At 35.9% G+C, this 25,428-nt stretch overlaps 1 protein-coding gene across 5 annotated transcripts in view; it reads right to left on the reverse strand.

Moving 5' to 3' along the window:
- SMYD3 (SET and MYND domain containing 3) overlaps nucleotides 1–25,428 on the reverse strand; it is a 383,126-nt gene that overhangs the window by 306,377 nt on the left and 51,321 nt on the right. For all 5 annotated transcript variants that reach the window (XM_074537272.1, XM_005489722.4, XM_005489721.4 and 2 more), the window contains exons 3-5: nucleotides 24,943–25,050; nucleotides 23,796–23,853; nucleotides 20,680–20,816 (exon numbers count right to left, since the gene is read on the reverse strand). In XM_074537272.1, coding sequence (XP_074393373.1) covers nucleotides 20,680–20,816; nucleotides 23,796–23,853; nucleotides 24,943–25,050 — 303 coding nt within the window. The remainder of the gene's footprint in view (nucleotides 1–20,679; nucleotides 20,817–23,795; nucleotides 23,854–24,942; nucleotides 25,051–25,428) is intronic.

Raw genomic sequence — 25,428 nt, forward strand, 5'->3', positions numbered from 1 at the left:
CGAGTCTACTGAGAAATTCTGCATATTTACTTCTTTCTATGAGGCCAAGACTTGCAAGTTTTAAATAAGCTTTTGTATAGTTATTGAATATCCATTTATCAATCCATTTTGTGACTTCCTAATACAAAAGGCTTACATTTGCACATACCCAAGACTTGCTACCACAATAACTGGAAATAAGTTACTTTAGGATTTTGAAGCATTTTAGCTGTTTTCACTTACTGGAAGAGAACATTTGACTTAATTCCAGATAAAACATTGTAGAGATAACATTCTTATCTAGTCATGTAAGTCAGTAACAAACTAGCCTTATCTGAAGGGATACGATGAAATTGTGCATGGGGGAAAAATCTTATTATTAAAATGTTTCATCAAAGCAAAACCAATGTCTAGATCAAGACCATCCATAGTATTTCTATGACTACAAACCCCACGGAAATATTTGTTTCCAATTCCCCACTGTATGAGACCACCACCTCCTACTCTTCCTCCAGGAATACACACCATGATGGAGTGAAAGGTGAAAACAAGTACACACACACACCTCCCACCTTTGCTTGCCATCAGTAGCCACTCCTTTCACCAGTACCTAAACTAAATCTTTAATCCTAGAGAACAATTTAAGGAGTGTGCCCCAGCTACTTCTGCTGTGACATTTTGGTAAAGAATTATCAAGAGAACACAACATTCCCAAATCTTTCTGAAGAATCTATTAAGTTAAAACTTCCGTTTCAGAGTGAGCAGCATACAGCTTCTGACCTCTATGTTTTTTTTATAGAGAAACATAACAAAAGCATTATCAAACTCAAAGTCACATGAAAAATCATCCAAGCATAATGAAAACAATTCTAGTAAGACACACTACTGGTAATCTGTAGGATGGAGGGAGAAAAATACTGTCTGTCATACTAGCTTTTCAAACAGAAGACAATGTTTTCCATACACTGATTAGTTTAAATAATTCCTTTTGTTTTCTTCAGCTTTTAAACAAATGAAAATAGCTCAGCTCTCTTTCATCACAGAAATAGAATAATGAAGGCTTTAGTCCTGACTCTTAAAAGTCCCCAGAAGTTTGTCACTCTACACCTATAAACAATTTCTCTTACAGCAAGAGTACGCGGTTTTGGCCAAGTGAAGATGCAATACACAGGGTAACAATACAGTGGAATAAATATTGCCTGGATTGAAATAAAAAGCTCATGTTCATCCCAGTGTCTTACCAAACAGCTGTAGTTCAGCCTAGTCTTTTGTTAGTGCTTGGGCAAATGAATGAAGTCATCACTGCCTACAAAGACTCTCACTTAAGTATTGAATGGCACAAGGTCATGAATCTACTCCTGTGAGTCAGACATGAAAAAAGCATGTACAGGGAATATTCTCATTTTCAATGAATGCTGTGATGACTGTAAAATTCTTCAAGGCTTTTAATTAGCATATATTTTTTTCTTCATTTGCACAACCAAAAAGATAAAACTTGGTTTAACAGCAATATTACCTTTCTCCACCGAACATGTAAACTCATCAATAAAAGCCTATAAATAGTTTATCAAGGATCTATTTTCGATAAGGTCATAGAGTCACAGAATCATTTAGGCTGGAAAAGACACTGAAAATCAAGTCCAACCATAAACCTAGCACTGCCAAGTCCATAAGTGCCACATTTGCACATAGCCTAAACACCTCCTGCGATGGCGACTCCAGCACCAGGCAGCCTGTTTTAATGCTCGACAATTCTTTCCACAAAAAGAAAATTCTTAATATACAACCTAACCCTTCGTTAATATGTGGCTGTTTCCTCTTGTCCTACCACTTGTTACTTGGAAGAGACTGACATGCCACTTAGATCCCCCCTGTGTCACTTTTTCTACAGACTAAATCAGTTAACACTCATTTGGTAAGATTTGATTTTCACCCATATATTGTCTTTATTGAGAATATGCTCTATTTGACAGTGACCTTATCATCAGGATAAAGTGGAAAATAACTGATGCATGCTGAACCTTTTATTGTAATTATTGATTGATCATCTTTATAATGAGAAAAAGATACTGTGGCATTAAATAGAGCAAATATTAAAAATAACTAAAACAAAACCGAACAAACTCCCACAACACATTTTTTATACTAAATACAACAAAAAAGAACAGCAAAAATATAGACTGGTGCTAGGTATTATTCACTTGTTTATAAATATAACTGCTAAAATTTTAACCAACAGCTCAATATTCTCATCTAAAGGTCTGCGTTATGTAGTAGGCATGTACATGATTCCTGTGAAAGGACAAAAATAATTTATTTGTTTCCCACATAAAAAGTAAATGCAGATCATTTCCACCTATTGACCACAAAATCCACATTATTAATCATTATTGCCTCCTTGCTAGCAACCATTATAGTTTGTTTCTGGAATGTATAGAGCTGCAGTTCCCAATGCTCTCCACTGCAATCAGCAAAGCTGTCTGAATTTACACCAGTTAAAAGATTTTACATGGTACAGAGAGAGCAAAGAAACACACAAAAATGAGCAGTGTGCATTGTAAGGTTTAAGATTCACAGTGATTGCTACAATTCCACATATCATTTAATATCCACCCTGTTTAATACCATTATCCATTTATAAGATTTCTATGCATTTGAAATGCATAAGATTTAATTTTCCTGTGTTAGGGAGTTTTAATTCTTAGCTTTATGAATGTGAGTTGACATGGGGAACTCCAGCAGCTCACAGATCATCAGTTTACTTTTGATAAACAGGATTAATAAATCATCATTTAAGGACAGCTATTTCAGGCCTAAACAAATGTGGATGTGCAAGCACAATAACATGTTTCTGACCAGCCCACACCAGATTCTTTGTGAAAATGGGTAGTAAATACACAGAGAGAGAGGGATCTTTCCACCCATACACCCAACCCAGTAGCCACTAACCTCTGCTTTAGGAATTTCCTGAGCCAAAGGCTGTATTCATTTTAAAACTGACAGTGACTTGTTTTTCAAATCAGCAGACCAGCAGTCACACTAGCCTAAGACATGACAAATCTGATGTTACCTTCTCCCCTCAGGCCTCAACTTTTGATCTCTGACTTCTTACAGATAACACTACTACAGCAACACAGCATTAGAAACACAGGATGAAACAGCTCCTGCAGTTCCACCCAACTTACCAGAGACTGATGAAGTAGAAATATCATGTCAGAGCAGCCAGATGGTACCACTGATGAGGGAGAATATTCCAAAGTCCAAGGTAACAGCTGTCAAGGCAAACCTGCCAATTCAAAACTTGTCTGCAGCTACCCAGCCTCTTGGATCCAATGCATATGGACCAAAAATAAATAAAAATCACTAAATGAAAACCTTTACTTGTCCTTTTCTGCTCCTTCTCTCTCCCTGCCCCCACTCCCCTCCAGCTTTTCCTGTATCTTCTTATCTACAACAGGGAAAGTGAGGATCACAGCTCAGCTGCAAGAATAAATTGCCATTTATTCTGTACCATGCCAATCCAAAATATTTTTAATTCAGTAAAAATGTTCTTTAGCATCATAGAACATAGACCAGATTCTCATAAATCTCTTTGTCTGCTTGGTATAGCAACAAAACCAGTGAAAATCTCAAAATTTAAAACACTAGGTGTTTTAATCCTTTTTTAAAAGGTTTCATTAAAGCCATTTGCCACAAGATCCAAAGCTTGTTTACTATGAAATGCTACATAAAATGCAACTGGAACAGTGGCCCTTTTTTCATTGATCTGATATCTCCCAACCTGAAGTTAACTGGGAGAATAGGAAAAGGCCACCCAACCCCTTATTTTTGCTTTTCTTGAGTCTTTCCTCTAATCTGGTGAAGCAGTTTCTTGGTTTTCTACTCCCACCTTAAGAACAGGTTCTGTTTTCTGAATTTAAACAGAAAGGAAAAAATGGGTTGAGTAAAACATACAAGAGCTTCTTTTTTCAGGTTCAAGGTTCAGGAAATATCAATCTTTTAAATTACAACAGTATTTTTTTTAAAGCAAATCATTACATTAATTTGATTAGATCACAATACACTGACCTAGTTCAGCTTAATTTATTTGATGGTACCAGGCTGTTAGACAAACCAGAGCTTTGATGTGAACTAGTTTTTCCCTTTTCAAACTGTTTAGTAAGAGAACAGGAACAAACAGAGACTTTGTTAACAAAGGCTGTCTCTGAAGACCACATTTAAACACCAGTCATGTTATTCTAAACAGGCCAAACTGGCCTGCAAAATCTTGATATAGTCCCTTTTTAATAGAGACAAATGAGTTTGAAAACTAATCTATCAAAATGGATTGTGTTTAGTCAAAAACAAAAAAAAAAACACTATCAACAACAACATCCCTTTAAAGAAAGCCAAAAGGTCTGGCAGCTTTTAATTCATGCACAGTAACTTACTGCATCTGGCTTTCCCAGGGCAATCCCAACCCTGCAATTACCCAGCAGTCACAACTAGTTTTCCTAACAAAGCTGAGCCTACACAGAAATACCAGTTATAATAAAGATGCATTGAGATTATTCTTCCCCGTGTTTTCTAATGCTTAAAAAGGAAATTTCAGATAAATGCCAAAAGAAATAAAAACTCCAGCAATTCCATCCCAGATCATGTCACACATGATCAGCATTTCCTGTTTTCTAGCTCAGCTTCCAACAAAGGCAATTACACTTTTTCAATTATAAGAAAAAAGAGTCCCATTAAATCTTACATCACATCTGCAACATACTATTAAAGGGCAGAAATAACTCCACTGCAACCATAAAGTTCATGAAGGCTTTTGCTGAAAATTTCTTCATCATGTCATGTGTGAATATAACTACTGTCTTCACAAAAGCAGCGGGTGATAGCAAATCATGCTTAAAATAGATTCTTTCTTATATTCTTGTTTTATCTCCATGCACTGGTTTCTTGACCCACATAGAGTAGCATTATCCAAAATGTAGACAGCAGTTACAAATAACACTAATATTGTTTACTTTATGGATTTTCTGTTAATCCAGTGACACTGCAAGAAAAGAAAATAAACACTGCAGTGAAATGTCTTCTTTATTTTATTTTGCATCATATATATAAAATTGTGTTTAAATGACCTTTGGATTGCCTCTTCTGCTCTCTTCAAATCTCCCTAGCCTGTAGGAGATGCCCCAGCATCCTGACATGTTCTGCTAGCAACAATGCTCTCCTGCAGCCAGAGATTTCCACAGGATGCAGTTCTGCAAGTATGGCACTACCAGGCCCATTCCGACAGACCAATGAGAAAGTCATCCAGATCCAAAGAGAAAGACAGACCTTTCCTAAAAGCACAGCAATACTAAAGCTGTTCATGAAGTTTAAAACATCACAATGGCTCTCCTTCTTTTCTGTGAAGAAGATGGTGCATTTCAGTTAGGTAAAAAACCCAACACTGATTTGAAGTCCTTAGGAATTCCTCTGTAATAAATGCACCACTCAAAGAATCTCAGTATTGTTATCCTAGCCTTGGCTCTACATGTGTGGAAGACACAACTGCTGGAAAACTATCATAATTACTTCAAGAGGCTTAATTATTTATTTCACTGTCACTGACTTAATAAATTTGCTTGGAAATAAGTAAAAAATAAAGATTCTTATTTGTATTTAAATCTAACAATCTTTTTCAGTTCAGGCACTGACAGTTCCTCATAACTGAGGGAGTTTCAGAAATTCCCAAAAGCACTCATTTATTAAAACAATTTTATTCAAAGTATTTTGGTGCAATCCAAAAGCTATTTAGGTTAGACAGGCTTCTGGCAACAGATGTTGAAGCTTAAACTCCTAGACATCAGACAAGGAATTTGTCTCACATTAGAAGATATAAAAATTAATTCCTCCTTCTAACTCACCGGCTACTAGGAATACATCTGAAGTAAGTTCTCCTGGGTGAGGTCCATTAATACAAATAACTGCACAATCAAATGCTGTTTAAAGGGTATCTTTTAAATCACATGATAGTAGTGAATGGATGAACCATAGCTCAACATTTTTAATTTACAGTGCACTTTCTATCCCTTATACTTTTGCTTCAAACTTATTTCCCAATTATTCAGTCATAGAACCACAAAGCCCTCAAAAACTGAAATGTGCAAGAATTAATTTGGGGAATGTTTCAGCCTCAAATGAAGCAGCAAATGAGTACATTTTCATCTGCTGCTTTTCCTTTCTCAAAAGAAGCTATCAATGATGGCTTCCCTGGCAACCAGGCACAAACACACAACATCACTGGTTCAAGCAGCTAATCAAGGACAGATGTCTCAAGAGAGCATCAAAGCAGCCTTCTGCATTTCCAAGCATGTCTTACTTTTCTACAAATAAAAATATCCCTACAGCTAGAAAATCCAGCTGAATTCTCAAAGTAAAGACATGACTTTTTATTTCCAGTGCATCTTTCTATACTTTAATTACAGGTTCCCTGCCAGTTTAAATAAAGGAGCAGAAACATTTGCCAGAGCCATATGGAAGCATCAAAGAGCAAGAGTGTTTTCTTGGGAAATACTTCTAAAGTGGCTTTCATCCTAACTTCCAAAGTACTCCAGCATTCCTTTACGATGCTGAGTGCCTTAACTTATAATAAACACATCAATAATATTTTCAAACTGATTTCAGAGTATTCTGGCATAAAGTCAAGCTTCATTAAAGGTCTTCTCTCAGGGTTTAAAAGATCATAGACTCTCATGTCCCCCTCTGTAGAACCTACACATACAGAAGTCTTGTGTGATCTATAAGACTTCAGTGTCATTTTCCCTAGAAAATGCATCTACATCAATAAAACCCCAGGCAATCCTGATTTCAGTTACCTTTCTTTTGCATAACAACATATGTCTGTTACATATGTGAAACAGCTTATTGAACAGATTATTGAAAACTTTTTACAGCATATGACTACAGTGCAACATTAATTAGTAACACTTTAATAATAGCAGTGCTAATTAATTCTTCCTAACCTATAGCAAAACAGCATGTGCAATGCTGTTAGTGTTATCATTCCATGGCGTACTTTTCACACTGAACATACATTGTGCTGATCATAATTCCAACATAACATCTCCCAGAACACAGAAGAGCTAAGATGGATATGTGGAGGCAGATTGATTTACCAAGACAGAGTGACATGTGAGCGGATGCAGGCAGCTTCTGACAACAAATCAGTGTGGGAAAAATTCAAGCTTATTTCCCTGTTTGCTCTTAAGAAGCAATGAGTACATTGACATCTTGTCCCAAATTCCATTAAATTAATGATGGGACTCTCAGTCTACTCGAATCTCAACACACAAGGCTAAACACAAGGTCACAGGGTCAGAATGGACACCCAAGTCAAACAGCATATATATAAACACATGATCCACATATAGATCTGCAATCTGGACCACAAAAGTAGACCACCATCACTATGCAAAATTATCTTGCAGCCTTAAAAATCTTTCAGGTATTTGGGATATAAAATCTCTTGATTTTCTTTCACATTGACCCAGTCATAAAATCAGTGCTAGTGAAAGGAAAGCAAAATTAACTATTTTTTAAAAGCTAGTTGATTTTCAAAAAGACCAAGTGAACACTGGAGGATCCCATCGCCAGATCTTTTACCGTATCCTTTTTCCTAAGAACTCAGCTTTACTTGGAACAATAAATCAAAGTCACTTTGCCTCACTATTCTAAATTCCACAATTGATCATTACCTGTATTTAATCAACATCATTTGCTGTCATGAGTTAGAGGAGTCACCTGCCCTCCTTCTTGAAGGTAGTCCAAATTCTCTGTGCAATTTTGATTCTAAAAAGTGACACTCAGAACTTCTCATTTGCTAGTAGTAGCACCATAACAAGTAAGCAAATTTTGTTGGTCTAAAAGAGTTCTTTCTGCCATAAAGAACAAAGACAACTAACAGCTCCCTGCTGAAATGGCAGAAGATATACAAGAGCTACCCACTGGAAAGATGAGACACCAGGAGAAAACTTGCCAAGCTGCAAACAGACACCTTAATTCATATTGCTACATGTAAAAAATCATTTCGTTCAACCCAATGAGACTTCTAATCACTAAGAATATTAATTACAGAATTATCATCAGACAATCAAGCATTCCCTACTTAATCCTAGCTCAAGTTAATATCAATTGCCATTGAATGACAGTATGTAACATACTCCTACCTTCACATCTTGGAAAGCTGACTGTGAGAACTTTGGAGTAAAACAGTTCAGTAGAAGGCAGCAGATAAATACAAATTACTGCTATTATGTGCTTGTTTGATTCAACAAGCTGCATGCAACAAGCTTCATCTTATTTCTGCCTATGCACCATTCTTCCCCTTCATCACAGCAATGCAAAAATGGAGTCCAGAGAAATCTCCTCAAACTGCACACTGAAAACAGAGCTCCAGTCAAAGGGGTATCACAGTGATTAAAATCATATAGTGACATATATTCACAGCTTCCCACTTCCCTGATGCATACAGGCTAATGCCAGCAAAATAATTAATATAGAATATGATGAAGTACAAAAATTAATAGGAATTCACCAGCCTCTCATCACCTCCATTTATCACTTATGCACACTCAAGTTTCTAGAAATACCTGTATGCTTCTTCCCAAAAACCACCAAGAGATGCTCTGACAAAAAACAATGCTGCTCAAATGTTGTCTCAGACCTAACTGGAAAACACCACATTCCCTTATAAGCAGGCTTGTTTTTCTCTTTCTGTGCCTTTCTTATGAGTCTTCACATTCCTCTCACTCATCTCATCTAGAAAATGAATGAATAGAAAATTAAATTAGCAAATGTAATTTCTTGTGAATCTACAACAATTAGATGGTAGTAAAAAGAGTTACTAGAAGTCATACAATTTTGGATCGACTAAACTGGGCTGCTCAGTTTGCTTATATCATGGACAGGGTTGCCAGCATAAATTTTATTTATTCTGTTGTCTGTAGTGCAATTCCTTGATTTGAAGATAAAAACTTCAAAGAAATACAGCTGGCAGCACCATGCTTGGAAAGCAGATGTGTATACACTTACACTTCTCCCAAACAATAGGTTACTTCATGGTCAAAAACCTCTTACTGCTGTGGATACTCCAGCTCTTTCAGTTTGCTTTTCTAGCAGATCTCTACCAATGGATCACAGTTTCTTCCAGAACACAAAGCTACCAGACATCTCTATTTATTTTGCAGTGCTTTTCTGTATTTACACAATCTGTGTGGTTATGGGGATTTATCACCTCTCTGGACTTGTACCCAGGTACAGATTCACTTTTAGCCCAAGAGAATGCACTACGATTTATTATCTAGTGATACCACCAGCAACATCCAGGGCCATTGTGAGACATCAGAACTCCACCTAAATTCAGCTGCTTCCAAGAAGATGAAAACTTGCAATAAGAACCATTAATGTTGTACAACATCCTGCTGTTACTAAGTACTTTTTGTTTATACGTTCCTATATTCTCCAATTTTTGCCATGATAAGATACTACAAAGACAGTTCACTAATATATAGGAAGCATATCCATTAACATCATCATTAAGTCATGCAGATTTTTTGGTAGCTGGGTAAAGTTAACCAGGAAAAGGCATTTTTCAAAACTACAGTTAAAACAATTAACCCAAATTGCTTCTGGTTTTTGTACCTTGGGGTTCACTCATGCTGAAGATGAGGGTACAAATCTTGCTGTGATTCTCAGCAGCCACCCTTAATTCATTTCAAAAATATTGTTTTTAAGAAGATGGTTAAATGTGCTTATTCCTGATTTAACTATCAGGTACAAGGATAGTAAGACAACAAGCTGAATTCTGTTCTTGGTCATTTCTGCCATCACTCAGCTCTGGAGTCAGCCTAGGTACATCATTCAGGCAACTGGACAAATTTTGGCCCTCAGTAAGCTGGCAGAATGGGGGCAAACTGATGAAGTACTGCACTAAACTTTATCACTGGAGCTTTTCAGAACTATGGCTTTCCAATCAAATGAACTGGAACTTACATGAGAAATTACCATCTGACTGTCTGATATGCCTAAAAAGATAGTTTAATGGAAAAAAAAAAGCTATGGAATGAGAAACAATGATCTTGTATAATTAGGGCAGCAAATTATGTTGGACTCATATCTGTCATTGGTCCAAATCCACTAGGCAAATTCCAGTTCTATCATCATATTCTCACAAGCTGCTTCTTCACTAGTATATATATTTTTTATAAAACTTCAGACTGTACTTCACTTTTTAATAGGCAAAAAAATAGTCAATATATGTAACATTAATTATAAAACCTAGGTTCAGATTTATGCCATTTAAATTATCAGGCTGATGGATATTGTCTCAGGTTAAAAGAAACCCCAAAAATATAAAAATACAAAAAGAAGTTGGAAGTTTAAAAGTAAAGCTAGCAATTCTATGTTATTGCAACAGCTTTTCACTATCAGTTAGGTAATGGAATTTTACTCATACTCATAAAGTATAAAAGCAAACATGATTCTTTCAGAAGATTAGACAGCACAAATGTGCACCAATCAAGCTGCTGTTCAAATGAGGATTTTTTAACTTGAGAATGAGCTTAAGGGCTGAAATTACTACAAAATGAAAAACATGTCAGCATTACTTAGTCTACATAATTTCTGCATAGCAGCAAACACTGATGTCACAGACAACATCCTTCTTTACTCTCTTCCCAGACTAAAGACCCAAACAAGTCAAGTAATTTTCACCCAACACTGAATGGATGTTGACAAAGCAGTAGGTTAGCACTTCACCATTTCTATCTTGACTAGGAGCAACACTTCACCACATTCAATCTATTTACATGATGAAACTCTGACTTCAATACTTTGTGATGCATAAAAATGCCCTTCAAAGACTGGGCATCCAATCCACTTTCCTCTGAAAGCTGAATGGAAACTTGGCCTTGATGGTAATAGAAGAAGAAAGAAGATGAATTTTATATTTTTGAGTACAGGCAAAGCACAAGGTTTGTTGACAGACTGAAGAATATTCTTGTGGAATGTGAGAAGGAAGAAAGCTTTAATACTGCAGATTTCTATTTTAAACTAGAAAAATACTGCCAGATTTCCAAAAGTGATCATAAAAACTTTAATAACAGCCCACAATTACTTTAAATTCAGAAGGGAGATAAACTGAAATCCATTATCTGCAGTATCTATGACATTAGGGACACATTTCAATGAACACATTTAAAAATTTTAAAAGCCCATATATTTTCAAAGGATCTGTAAGAAGAAATGCAATTTATTGGTGATTACAGACATGAAAAAAGTCTAGTCAACATTTATACAATCAGGAGGAAAGGAGGAGGAAAAAAATTAAATCACTAAGGCAAATTAGATGATTTCCTAAAGGGAATATTCCTTGATCTGCCTCTGCCAGTCAATCTACATCTAACTTATCTGGGGAGAGTATGGGAACTTCCAGTGTAGGTGTGTAAGGAGAGGCAAGCAAGAAAGGTAAGACAAACCATCCTGGCAGGGTTCTTGCACCTTGCTTGCATGATCTGCTGCCAGCCACTATTGCAGAATGTTCACAAGCACTGTCATGTAGTGTGGAATGAAGCTATTTGAGACAGCCTTTGTCAGCTCCAGGCTGCTGTGGCACAAGCTAAGTGATCTCAGGCCAGCCAAGAGTGCTACAACCACGTTGTGACAGCTGCTCACCCATACTAAAATACAGGATCAATTCAATCATGGCCTTGAGCCAGTACCGTAGTCTAATTGTTTCTTTCTCCATCTTATGTCTACAACAAACTTAGGAGTAGTTTCAATGAAATAGAACATGACACACCACAATAACTGTTAAAGCAAAAAGATATACTCATATATTGGGGAATAGGGAGAGAACACACTTTTCAGGACTGATTTCCATGAGCATGGTATTTTTCAACTGATTATCAATCTACCATGATGTCATTCTGGAAGAAAAATAGTTTTGTGCCTCTTCATCTATTAAACATGTTGAAAAAGTCTTAGAGCTGATTAATAATCCTTCTACACAAATTCCCAGCTCTGCCACAGCCAAAACAAACAAACAAAAAACGCTTTAAGCAACCCCACTGCAGGTCATCCTAAAGATAAGGATAGACCACTTTGCTGCCAAAAACATCATAAACAGGTGTCAGGCTTATTCTCCTCAATTAGAGGCTTTTAAAATTGCTGGTAGAGGATGTAAATGGTTTTCATTTACTACTCATATCTTTATTAAAGATCTCCATGACCTTGTTTCATGCTGGCTTTTCCTAAACATAAAGATACCTCACCCCACACATGTACAAATGAAGTACATTTTTTTGCATGCACTCCAATTGCTACAACCACTAAAGCTTTTTATCATTACTGCTTCCAGTTCCCTTCCATAAGGGTGTCAGAAAACAGACAACAGACTGAAGTACATCACTTGTCAGAGACCACTGGCTTTTTTAAAAGTGTGTTTTGTGGATATGCTCTGAGCATAATTAGGCAAATTAATGGTAATTAACATCCTGGCCACCTGGGTCCTTTTCAGTTCTATACTAAAATATAAAATCTAAAAAAATTAGCAAATAAATAAATAAATAAATAAATAGATGTTTAAAAACCAAACTGTTGCAAAATAACCTACACTACCCTGCCATTTATATCTCTAAACTGTTTTCTGCCATCTTATTACTTTCAACTTAGCCCAACAGAAGAAGCATCAAGTGAATATGAAGCATACAACTTTCCTTTCAACATCCCCCCATGCTGGCTAGCTCCAGTCAGCAACTTTCTATCAGTTTATGCTTTTCAATTTGTGCTGCATTAACTTCCTTAAAAATTAGTCTTTCTGCTTCCCTTTACTCTTCAAGAAAAAAGCCTGCTTTCCTATGACACAAAACTAAATTATTACAAATTCTACCCAACCACTCCATGTAATATATTCTCACTTTAAAACTCTTCTACCTCATTTTCTACACTTGGTACTTGTTATACAGTTTGTAAAACAGATGGTACATACAACTAAATGAGGGGACCCCAATTATACCATAAGCTCAATTTGAAATACTGAAGTCTTACAGTTTTACTTTCACTGTAATACGCTTTGTTAGCAAAAGCTTACATTTTAATTGTGATCATGTACTTCAATTTAAAATCTAATAGAATGGAAGAAGCCTTGTTTCATGGTCTGGTATAATATCCTTTTGCTCTTCAAGGTAACTACTGTGACTGAAAATTAAGATAATTGCCATGAAAGATGATCTCCCAAAATTATAACTCAATGAGGAAATAAAAGAAAATCACTAAACCTGAAAAATCACCTTAGACAAACATAACTTCCTGTAGGGACTCAACTTTCATTTGGCCAAGTAAAAAGAGAGGAGTCTTATCAGAGTGTTTATCACCCTTATTCTAGAGTATTGCTGCAATATTTCTTCCTATTTGGTTAAAACATTTACTAATGTTTCTGTAATCTCTATTTACACTATTGCTGCTAAAGCAAATGCACGGTGGTTGCCACTTCCTCTGCAATCTTAATTTCAAGCAACAACATTGAGCTAAAACAAACATAATGAGAAATACAATGCAAATCCTAGCAGCAGTATAGTACTATTTCTGCAAAATTCAAAAGATACAACTTAAGATGTAGGCTCTTAAAAACAACTGTGCGTATTCCAGTTGTCTTTACACTTGTTCATTGTTCCATTGTAGAAACAAGCAGCAGACTGTGACTGCTACACTGTGTGATAGGACAGATGTGGTTTGGCTCTGACTGCCCCACAGAACTCTTATGAAAAGGCAGCTATAGGAACACCTTCTATTAGCCATAGTTTTCTTACAAATACTGGTCTGGCACACAAGAAAACTATAAAGAATTGTTGCTAAATCTTATTCAAGTTCTTCTTGAGGCTTTTTGGAAGCGCTACACAAGTGAAAAAAGCATTACTGCCATTTAACAGATGTGGAAATCACAGATCAATTTAAATTTAAAACGAGGTCACCGTCAGATTTTCTACATACTCCTATGCTTTCAAGAGAAGCAAAATTGAAGCACACACTAGTGCTTAGTTTTCTCCTAATACATTTAGCTTTTCCCATTTCTTTGAGTTTGTATACTGTAGAGGCTGATGTTAACTTATTCCCCTCTTGCTAGATATGACAGCAACTCAGAATCAACAATACATGTTAGGCAAGTGATCATTCATGTTTTCTCAGTACAACTATGAACAACTATGAGAATGACTTCTGTTATGTTCCTGAGGAGTACACTGGAAAGAGAGTACAGAAAAGTTCTCCTGGAACTATTTTGGCAGTAACTAACACAGTATTTCTAATGATTGCAAGTCAGTTCTTCACAGTTGTGTGAAGTTTTCAATAGCTTAAAACCACAAACACAGACAAATGCAGAGTCCATACTCTCACCAAACAAAACCTTATCAACTAAATCAATAGCAGGTAAAATATAAAAATATATAAAAATATAAAATATAAAAAATTATTTTAAAAATAATAAAATTATAAAATATAAATATAAATATTAAAATATATTTTTAATATATTATAATATATAAATAAAATAAAAATTATTTTTTAAATAATAAAAATATAATATAAAAATATATAAAATATAGGTTAAAAGATAATCAAAAATCTTATGCAGTAGACTTAATGATGGCAATAGTGAGAGAAAAAGGTTCCAATATAGTTTGATGAGCAGGAACATATTCTTACAACTCTAAAATAAAAAGAAGAGTAAAAAAATTAACAAACACAAATGCATGTTGAGCACCTAAACTAATCAATGTTGTTGCAGGTATTCCTGTAAATTATAAGACTTTGGCATTTATAATAAAAAGAACTATCAAAATTAAAAGGTTTTTGCAAAATAGTTTCCTGGGCCATGACTAAAAATAAATTTGTCAGTACTGGTCTTCAATTTACCATGAAAGAGGGAAGCAAAGCACATTAGCTTTGAATTACACAAAGAACAACACTGGATTAAACATTGCACTTGCTTTTTTCCTGCCTCCAGGAATAAAACTTCACAGCCTCCCAATCACAGGGAAACTGAACAAGTGCATCCAGAGTTAATTAGATTAGCAAGTCTAGCAACAGAAAACAGCCTTCACCTGTATGTCTTTAACAACTCTTAACCTGCTCATAACTTTATCCTAATAATTCTTTTGATTTTCTTGATACAAATCAATTTTCATTTCCCTGATTCCAGGAATTAAGTTAACCAGTGAATCCTAAGTAAGAGTAACCTACTGAAAGCATTACTTAAGAATATCTTGACCAGATGTATCTTGTATTCCAAGGTCTTCCCAGAGAACACTGAGCCTCTAAGATCTGAGGGAGCAATGGGAAGATGAAACACACTTTATCAGTCACATCATTAAATATCTCCTTCAACTTGCCCATAAAACAACACACAAATAAATTACCATAATTTAGTATTCAGGCTTTGCAAAGGCCAAATGACACTGCTCAACTCCTGGCCCTCTTGTGCCTATGCAGATCCATACCAAAACCCTTTTAGTGAGATTACTTTTTAATTGGTAGTAATACCTCTAATGTTGAAAAGAAATTCTTTCAAAGCATTGAGTGGAATGAAAAATAAGAACAAGTGAAAATATCTAAATTTTGAGAGGACAAATAAACAAAAGATTTTAAAGAGACTAGGACACTGCCTCTTGAGAGATACACCTCTGCACTTTATAGAGCCTCCTTACTACTTCTTAAGTTTAAAACAAAACCAACTACACCAACAGCCTAAACAGACGATTGGCCTTCTATAGGCACAGAGACTGGACTACAGCACCAAACTTGCATTCTTCTTTACTCTTATGTCAATATCACAGACCTCAAAAAAGTGAGACGAAAATACATTAATCTGACATGTAAAAATTGCGCACGTTTCTAATACATACAGATACTTCTACTTGCACTATGCTAGACTTACATCTCTACAGTCACTCAGACCTGTTTTTACTCTTTGACCTGTGTCAGTTCTAAACTGACCTGAAAAGGAAAGAGTAGAACAGCACCTGAGAAGATAGTGGCGAGCAGTACATCCACCACCTGCATTAAAAGGACTACTCACCTCCCACATATACAGGTGTGTGACCGCTCCAGTGAACTAAAAGAATGCAGCACACCTACTTTCAAGATGTCAAGATTGGAACTGCAGGAAAGATTGAAAATTTCAGAAAGCTAAAAATTCTTTGTCTAGTTCCTATCATCCCAGATGTGGTTAAAATACTGTCCAGAAATGAAATTTTGCACAACAAAAGAGTTAGGGAGACTGCTATTTCAGGGTACCATCTCTGGTCTATCTGTTGCCTTTTTCCCAACTTGGAAATGAAACCCAAGATAATTTTAGTAAGAAGGCAATATAAAAGAGGATCTTTAATGGAGGCCTCCAGGGGCAGTCATGGAAAGATGTCCACAAAAACCCATCCACATAGAGATGAATACATATTTAAAGGTTTTAGGAAAGTAGAATAATTGATAGAAAGCACCAATTAGGAGGACAAGTGGTGATTCAATTTCCCCTCCAGATCAAGCCCCTTCTCTGGAGTCCCCACTCAGCACTAGCTGTGCTTTGTCCATGAGAATGCATCTTGAAGAGTTGTTCTTGGCTTTGGTTCCCAGGAAGAACCAATCACTGGGACCTTGTACTTCCCAGGGCTTGGAGATCTGGAATTTTCTGCTTAGGGAAAGGCCATGGAAAATTACAGGGAAAATTAGCCACCAATACAATAGGCTACAGAGCTACAAACATATGTGGAAAAAATGCAGAGAATGTATAAAAGGTAAAAAAAGGCAAAACCCAAAATGGCATCATACGGGGTTCCCTAAAATCTTCAATCCAGCATCATTTCCCAAAAATGCAAAAATGTTTACAAACAGTTTCATCAAAACGTCCTCTAGAAAACATCTTTCCAATAAAACTCTGGTTTAAGTTTATTAAACTGCCCCAGAAGTCTGCTTGCAGCAGTTCATTCACTGTCACTGGATTTTATCTTACTGCTAGTAAAGGCAGAGGTGGCCTATACTTTATTATTATTATAAATGCGAGGACCTGAAATTAGGAGATCTTTAAAATGGCTATTATCCTAGCACACATCAGAATCTCTTTTATTTCTCATTAATTGGAAAATAAATCTTCAAACTGTTTCAAAATGCACAAAAAGTGAATTCTGACACAGTATGAGTACTTGCACTTCTAGGCAAAACACCAAGCCTATATTTGGTCTAAAAGAAGTCATCTTAGGCCTGATTCCTGCCAGTAGAGTCACTCACAGGTTTATGATATGTACAGAGTTTATTCAACGTCTTAAAGAGGTTCCAATTGTTCTGTCTGCTAGTATTAAAAGAACCATAAATGTATACAAAAATTTAATTCTTTATCCTGCATCCATTAAATGTCTCAAAGGACTCCAGGCCACCTCCTCACACATGTAAGTAAAAGCTGAAGAATAAAAAGCAAGGACTGATTTTATCTCAAGGTTATGGAAACATCATTAAACCATAAAACCACGCTGTCAAAAATTTATCTTGACATTAGAAAATGTCTCAGTGGAGTTAAAGCCTTACCACGTAATTAGCTGCAGATAATTCTGTTTAATACTGAGGATCAGAATTTTAAAACAGTCACAACCTTGATAAATGGCACGTTAAATAAACTGAAGCTTGCAAAAAGTGATCAGATAACAAAAATGAGAAAATTCAACTCCAGCTAAAAGGACAGTTGGTACAAAAGCAAATTGTCTAGTAAGGACAGGGCAACACTGTCAGAAAGGTAGGTGCATAACCCTTCTGAAACACCTCCCCATCCAGTACAGCTGGTATTTTCCACAGATCTCATGCAAACCAAAGATACGTTGGAGTGAAATTCTGCCCCCATGGAAAGAAACGGCAAAATTTCCTTTGATTTTCAGTGGGAAGTTTCGACAATTGCGCACTCAGGGGGATTCTCTGCCTATTAAGCATCACAAGCAAGTGAACAAAACTATAATTAATTTTCACAAAGAGAAGAGCAGTGGACAGCAGAGAAGGAGGACTGTTTAAAAGAGCTTCCAAGAAGCTCTTTTGACCTAAATCAGGTTGGAGATTTTCCAAGAACCATCTGGAATATAGTCACCTCACCACAGGATAATTTTTCTCTTTTGTCTGGCAGTCTGTTTATTTTCCTTCTTGAGAATCCAGCATCAAACAGAATAAAAAATGACCTTTGACTGGATCTTTTTGTGGCATGCAATGAAAGAACTGATCCAAAAAAGTTCAATGTTCAAATAAGCACCTACTGAACTTGAAAGGAATGTTGGAAGTGATTGGAAAAACAAGATTACATCTTGAAGTTATGTATCTGTACTATTTCTTTATTCTATTGACCACAGAGAGAAGTCATCACAGCTGGTCTTCTTTGGAGTTATACTACAGAGAAGAGACTGCAAAAGTCATATCAGAGACTTTACAGTTCCCAAGTCCTACATTTTACCTGCTGAGAACAAGCATCCCTACTCAGCTTTAAAAAAAAAAATTGCATGGACATCTAATCTTCCAAAGAACATTCCATGGGAATGGCAGAAAACATCTGCTGCTACCGGCCTAGGGATGGGGAAATACCAAATTAATACTTTAATACACTACCACACTCATAACAAACTTGTCTGACAACCAAATTGGGAAAGCTGTAAAATGCCACATGGAAAAATTAGAGAGTGACAACAAAGTCTTACAAAAAGCTTGACCGTTGTGCTTGACTGAACTCTGAACAAGATACTAATTTTACTCATGCAAAGCACATGGCTGTTGACTGCTCTTTTCTCCCAACCACTCACCTGTCCAGTCAGATTCTCCCATCCCTTCTGCCAGTTCTATTTAGTATTAATGATATCAAGTATGTGTACACAGGACAGGTCTATGCCATTTGCTTTCCATTTTCCCAGAGCAGACTATCACACAGACTAAGCAAAACCAGCAAAAGAAGGAAATGAGCCCTAGTTTAATGGACAAAATAAACCACCCCAAAACAAAAACAACTTAGAACTCGGCACTTTGCACTACATTCAGTATAGTGGGGGAAAATTCACAGTCAACCTATTAAAAATATCTTTGTGACACCAAAGCTACAGTAGGGCAAATGTTGTCATTAACAGGAGAATTCCCAGTTCTCCAGTTAACAAAACAGGGAGCTGGGAAGTCTTAGCTTTCACTCTGCCCTTGATGGCCACTTACACCTCCTTGGTAAAATACAAGGGAGGGGAGAGGAGGGGCACATATGTGCACATGCTTGCATAAAAAAATTTAAAACCTTCTGCACATTCTTCACCACTGTTCCAATGTGTTTAGTACTCATCACACTGTTTCTGTAATGCCACATGGCCACTCCCTTCTTAACCTAATTATGTAGAAGGCAAAAACATTTGGAAAAAACTTCTTACAAGCTGCAACTCAGTTCAAACTGAGTAGGCAGTGATCATCTTCTGATAATCAGTTTTATCTTCAGCTGCACAAATTCTCTACACCAGATAACACAATGTACATGTTTCATGTGAAATGCATCTGACAAAGCCCAGGCCAAACCAGCATGCCAATACAAGACAACAAAACAGCTTGAGTGGAGATGAGGTAGTACTTAAAGAGCTTTATCTATGCAGCCTTTGGACTGAGTTTATTTCAGATTATGTGATTTTTCAGGGTAAAATTGCAACTTTGCATCACAGCAGTCTAACCAGCAATAAAAAAAATCCAGAAAAACAACATAGTTGATTAAATCGCTCCTAGTCCTGCCCACAGGAAAAAAAAAGTTTTTTAACTGTGCAAACAGACTTTTTTTAAATGTTAAAAAGAAAACTTAGCACATTTTTATTTTATTTCTCCCAAAGAGGTTCTTTCTTTTAATTATAGCAGAAAAAAAAAATCATATTTTGGCTTATTTCATAAGAATACACTTACTAAAACAACCAAAATGTAAATAAGATAAATCTTATGACAGAATTTATCAATCAATTAGAAATCAAAAAAATTAAATGGAGTTAAAACTATGAGTACTCTTCACATAAAATATTTCTGCGCATTGTTTGAATTTAGTTTCCTGAATTGAAAGTAAAAAAAACATCTACACCAGAAGCCAACAATATTTACTTAGTAGCACAATAGGCATTTTACATACTGTGGAATCTAATTTTAAATACTTTATATGTCACCTTTCAGAATAAATAATGCACAAGGCTTCTAGAAAAAGCAGCTTGTAGGATACAACACTATCACAAAAACTATACTTCTAGATGACCAAGTCGGATGGGAGGGTATCTGCAAACATATTTCACTTTGTAGAAAAATTTTAGGCTGAAGAGTGATGTTATACACTCTTCATTACTGTGAAAAAACTACTCAGGTTGATTGACTGAATTATATTTGAACTTTCTTGGTGTTTTTCTCACCCAACAACTTTAACATGATAATTTTAAAAAAGGAAAAGAAAAAAATATCCTCTGGCTACTGCTTTAATTTTGAAGTGCTGCAATTAAAGTTATACTTCTGCTTAAATATTGACTGAATAAAAAAAAAATAGTTTGAATCCACTTTGTCATATATCACACTGTGAATGTATCTACTGAACTCCCACTCAGAAATAAATCGTGAACACGAGGAAAAGATAATTTATGAGTTGTCAAGTAACCAGATTTTAACACTTACTTTTGTGAAGATCTGAAAAAAGTCAATTGCAGGTGGCAGTTGAGACTCATCCTGGATCTCAGTTTTCAAATACAGTTGCAAAGTCTGCGCAAGGTGCCTGAGGCCATCTTTCATTTCTTCACTTAACTGTTCAGTGTCTTATTGGGGAAGGGAAAAAAAAAGTAGATCATGTCATAAACAGAACATTTCACCAACATTTTGAAAATATCCAATGGCAGCCATACAGTCTAGACATTTCCAGTCCAGGAATTAATCTTGACAGAGGGCAGACATTTCTCATTTTTTGTGACAGTTACCTATCAACACACAGTACAGTTTATCAGGTTGCTACTGCCAAATCATTTGAATGAAACAGCAAGTTAAAGATCAAAAGCCAATAGATAAAGGAGATGTGTAAGCAGATGTAAGACATTACATACAAAAATTAGGCATCTGGGTTTGTAACATTAACCACATTAGAAATATGCTTGGAACTTTATGCAGCAGTACATACTTTTATACTGCATTCTCCATAGATGCGTCAGAAACACTTTATGCTAGCAGATGAAACAGAAAAGTATTTATGAACAAAAGGAATTTCATACAGTGCAACAGGTAAACAATGAATATGAAAGAATAATAAGTAAATATCACTTTATTATAAAGCACCTCTATTCATGTTTTTCAGAAGAGGCCCCTCCTACTTAATCTGAGTTTCAGGACATATAGAGGAATTTCAAGGAACTATGGAGATTGGAAAAGAACTTCATCAAGGGCTGGATGCCTCCACATGCTTTGTGGTTTTTCATGTGTTATATGTTTTAGCAGATCATTAAAAAGTGTTTAAACTTCATACACTTCTATTCAGTTTATATGCCTATCACACTAAAAATCAACCAACAGTATAAAGTAATGTTGAAAAGTAATAATGTAAAGAAAATGAGACAGCATATGCCTATAATAATTTTCAAAAATAAAATATTTGGGAATTACAAGTGGAGGGGAAAAACCAAAAAAAAAAAAGATTAAAAGCGGATGAATGAGAATTCTGTCACATTTCTAATTAGTGTTGAAACATTATCTTCTATTACAAAGATGCTTCCTAAAAATGTTTTTTTCAGATTACAGCCTGTATTCCTAGTTCATGTAACTCTGTTCAACGAAATCTTTTCTCCTACATACATAGACCTCTAATGTAAATGCATTTCTGATTCTCCTATAAATTCCATTAAGTACCCAAAGAAACAAAAGCTTTATCAACAACATTCATAAATTGTGCAGCAAACAGGGAAATTGTTAATAAATAACAGGAGCTTTTGGAGCATACAGAGGCAGCAAAAAAAACATCATAGCTACTACAAATTCTCACACCAACCTAAAACACTTTTGGATTTTTTTCTCCAAAACCACAAAGACCATCTATTCACTCTAACAAGGAAGCCAGGAAAACAACACAAGTAAAGAGTCAGCCAAAACCTTTACATAAGATTATGCATAGGCCATTTGTACTGTAGCCTGAAGTACCAAGTTCAGATAATGTGTCAATGTCCTAAACACTTGGTGCTCTGGAGTTAAGAAGATTTCACAGGAATTGTTACTAAGACTCAGAGTAAGAACAGATGGAACGCTACATATGCATCTCTCATTTGTCTTCTCCTCAACTAACCGGCTATGTACCAGTTCTTTCTGTATCAGTGAGAGGACAGTCATCCCATCTGTATCACAGGCCACATCACCATTTCCTTCAGAATGAGAATTTTAGCAGAAGCTTCTGGCCACTCTACAGACTTTTGTACCATCTATCCATTGCAGCTCAGGCCTGTTTAACACAAAGCTTCTCTCCAGACAACTTATCACACTACTCCCCCTGTCTCCAGCCAAGTCCAGGAAAGCTGAGATCAGCTCCTGAAGGGGACTGAGAAACCAGTTTGCATGGAACAATCAGTTACAAAACAATCTTTGCCCACATTAGAGACAACTGCTGTACAAGTGATCAATATTTCATTTTTAAATGGAGACTCTTCCAGTCCAGTTCCTCCTGCACCACTCTGCAATCAGCTATTGGTATAATAAAGACACTTTCCTTGGATCCCAGCAGTGTAATGAAGCATAAAAGTCCATAGTCTACATAATTTTAACTTAATTTGAAGCATCTGTTTTCCATAAACCTTTGTGACATGAATTGAGAATATCCGTTGCAGAAAATCACTATGTTTTAAATAACTGAAATCTATCTATTTTAATTTGCTGCCTTGTTAAAGTCTTTTGCCCTTGCAGTTCGAAAGAAGGCAGCAGAACGTCAGGGTGTTCAGAAGTAAAATTAATACTATGTGTTACATTTTTTGTGTTTATACGGGTACTACACCAATTGATTAAGCTGGTTTGTAGCCAAAACTCCAGATGATACTTAAAAACATTGAGGTAATCAAAATATTTACATTACTCTCCAGAAAATCCCTCTAAACAAGATACAAAAATGAACCAAGGATGTACTTCTTCCTTTCTAAGTTTTTAAGATGCCACAAAATATGGAAAAGATGTTTCCTATTTCAACATTTGCTCTGCTGAGAGATTGTAATGAGCATCTTTTTCTACTCAAGCAGTTGAAACTTGTGAAGCCACAAAAGTAATAATTGCATCATTTCATCTTTTTTCTCTATTGAAAGGTCATGTAGAAGAAAAACATACACATATCACTTTTAGATTTAACATTCTTCCCTGTCCCTGGAGGTCATCTTGAAGCTTTATGCAATAGCACGTAAGTATTAGAAAAGTAAAACCTCAATGTAAAAGTATATGTGCTATTGTCTATGGATGCAGAAATATTGACACTGTATGTAGTAAGGGAGACATTGGGTAAATGAAAAAATGAGCAGGCAAGATGTTCATTGTAAAATGCAAAAATAAAAATACTTAAGCAAAAAAAAAAAAAAATCAGGAAGACTTTGCTTCAAGACAACAGGCATGTTTTCCCTTTTATCTTTGAAATAACTGTGCTTTCCCACAGAGGTTTTTGTCTTAGATTCTGTTACTCCACAGAGCAAACATTCAGAAGGCAAGCTGCAAGAAAATCAGATGGCCCTTTCATAAAGCAGACCTAGGTAGTATTTCCTGAAGTCTGGCTGGCAATTACTTACTTGACTGAAGATCAGAAAAACAGTAGAGTTTCTCAGAAGGGCATACTGATTGTCTGAGCTGTAGAGGAAAAACAGATAATTAACACTCACATAACATGTTTTATCCTGCAAACACTACAAGACTGATTATTAGGTGTGATAAGCATGTAAGATAATCAGGTAAGGCCAACAGCATCAACATAAATCCCAGATTTTGCATACACTGTCCTAAAAAATTAAATTTCTTTGTTGTTGTAAGACCTCCTACTCATTTTGATATTTTTTTAACACTTCAGCAGCTTACCTTGAGTAACTTACTTTAGCTCTTTAGAGCACAATTGAAATCAGATTATGAGTTTGTAGTTTCAGAGTTCATGTGACTCTAATTAATGCACAGTATTGCTAAGTACATATTTGCCCTTTAAAGCTATCATGCACAAACTCTTCACAACAATGTATAAGTGTGAAATCATATTTTATCGCCTCAGACCACAACAAAGGCCTGCACTTTTATCCAACACACACAGCATCATAGCAGGTTCAGCAAAAAAATGAGCAAATCCCTTTTGATTTACAATCCCACACATTTATAAGCTGCTTAAACTATCAGAAAATTTAGTCCATATAAAGTAATCAAACCGTGGGAATGTCAAACACCCAGGACTTCCAAGAGAATTTAGAAAAACATTAAAAAAGGTAATTGAGATTAAGAGAATCCAGCATGGAAAGCATGCCATTGTGCCCTCTAAAGAAAGGGCTAGTTACCAGTGCTTCTGCCCTAACCATTCATTCAAACAACACTTTATGAGGTTTCCATTAGGTTAACAGAAAACCACCAATAACTTCAGTAGTATTGAAGGGAAAACAGTGCCTCCCTATGTTTTGCTTCCAGGCACAAATAAGCTGAGAATGCTGCCACATAGCCATAGGAAAAGAAAGTCAATAAACATGTCCCTTAAGCTTAGTTATGTCTGGTTTGGAATCTCTTGATCCTTTCAGCATTTCTGCAAACTAATCAGTAAACTTGTAATGCAATTTGCAGTCTAATTTTTTCCAGCACTCCCAGTCACTTCAGCTTTGTAGTTCATAATTGCATTAAAAATGTAGAGTGAGAAAGTATTTACCAGAATGTACTGCACTGAATCAATTCTAAAAGAACATCACTTACTAGTTTAAAAACAATCCTTCCAGCAAGTCTGACCGAGTCTGGAGGAAAATTGGGCTCGATGCTCTTAAGACATTTGCATTCCTGCTTGTGGTCCAGCCAAGCTTCTTTCTATCAGGATATTTTTAAAAGGAAGAAAAAGAAAATCAGGTGCATTTTATTTTACATAAACTGTATCCTACTTTTTTTATATGTACACACATATTTTACATATATATAGTTATCTATAGTTAAACATGCACACAAAGATGCTCAAAACAATATGCACTAATTCTCCTCTGTTGTTACATGAAGCAGCTACAGTAGGTAGCTGCATACTTCACAAGACTGAAGAGAGCTAGAAAGGATGCTATCTGATACACACAAAACTCCAGGCACGTGTTCACTCAGCAATCAGGACTGTAGAGGCCTTCAGAGTCTAAATGCAGCTGCTCTAATGCAATGGTCAAGTTTTCATTGCTGCAAAAACTGTCCCCAAATATCCCTGAG

This window comes from Zonotrichia albicollis, chromosome 3, assembly GCF_047830755.1.
Source record: "Zonotrichia albicollis isolate bZonAlb1 chromosome 3, bZonAlb1.hap1, whole genome shotgun sequence".
NCBI lineage: Eukaryota > Metazoa > Chordata > Aves > Passeriformes > Passerellidae > Zonotrichia > Zonotrichia albicollis.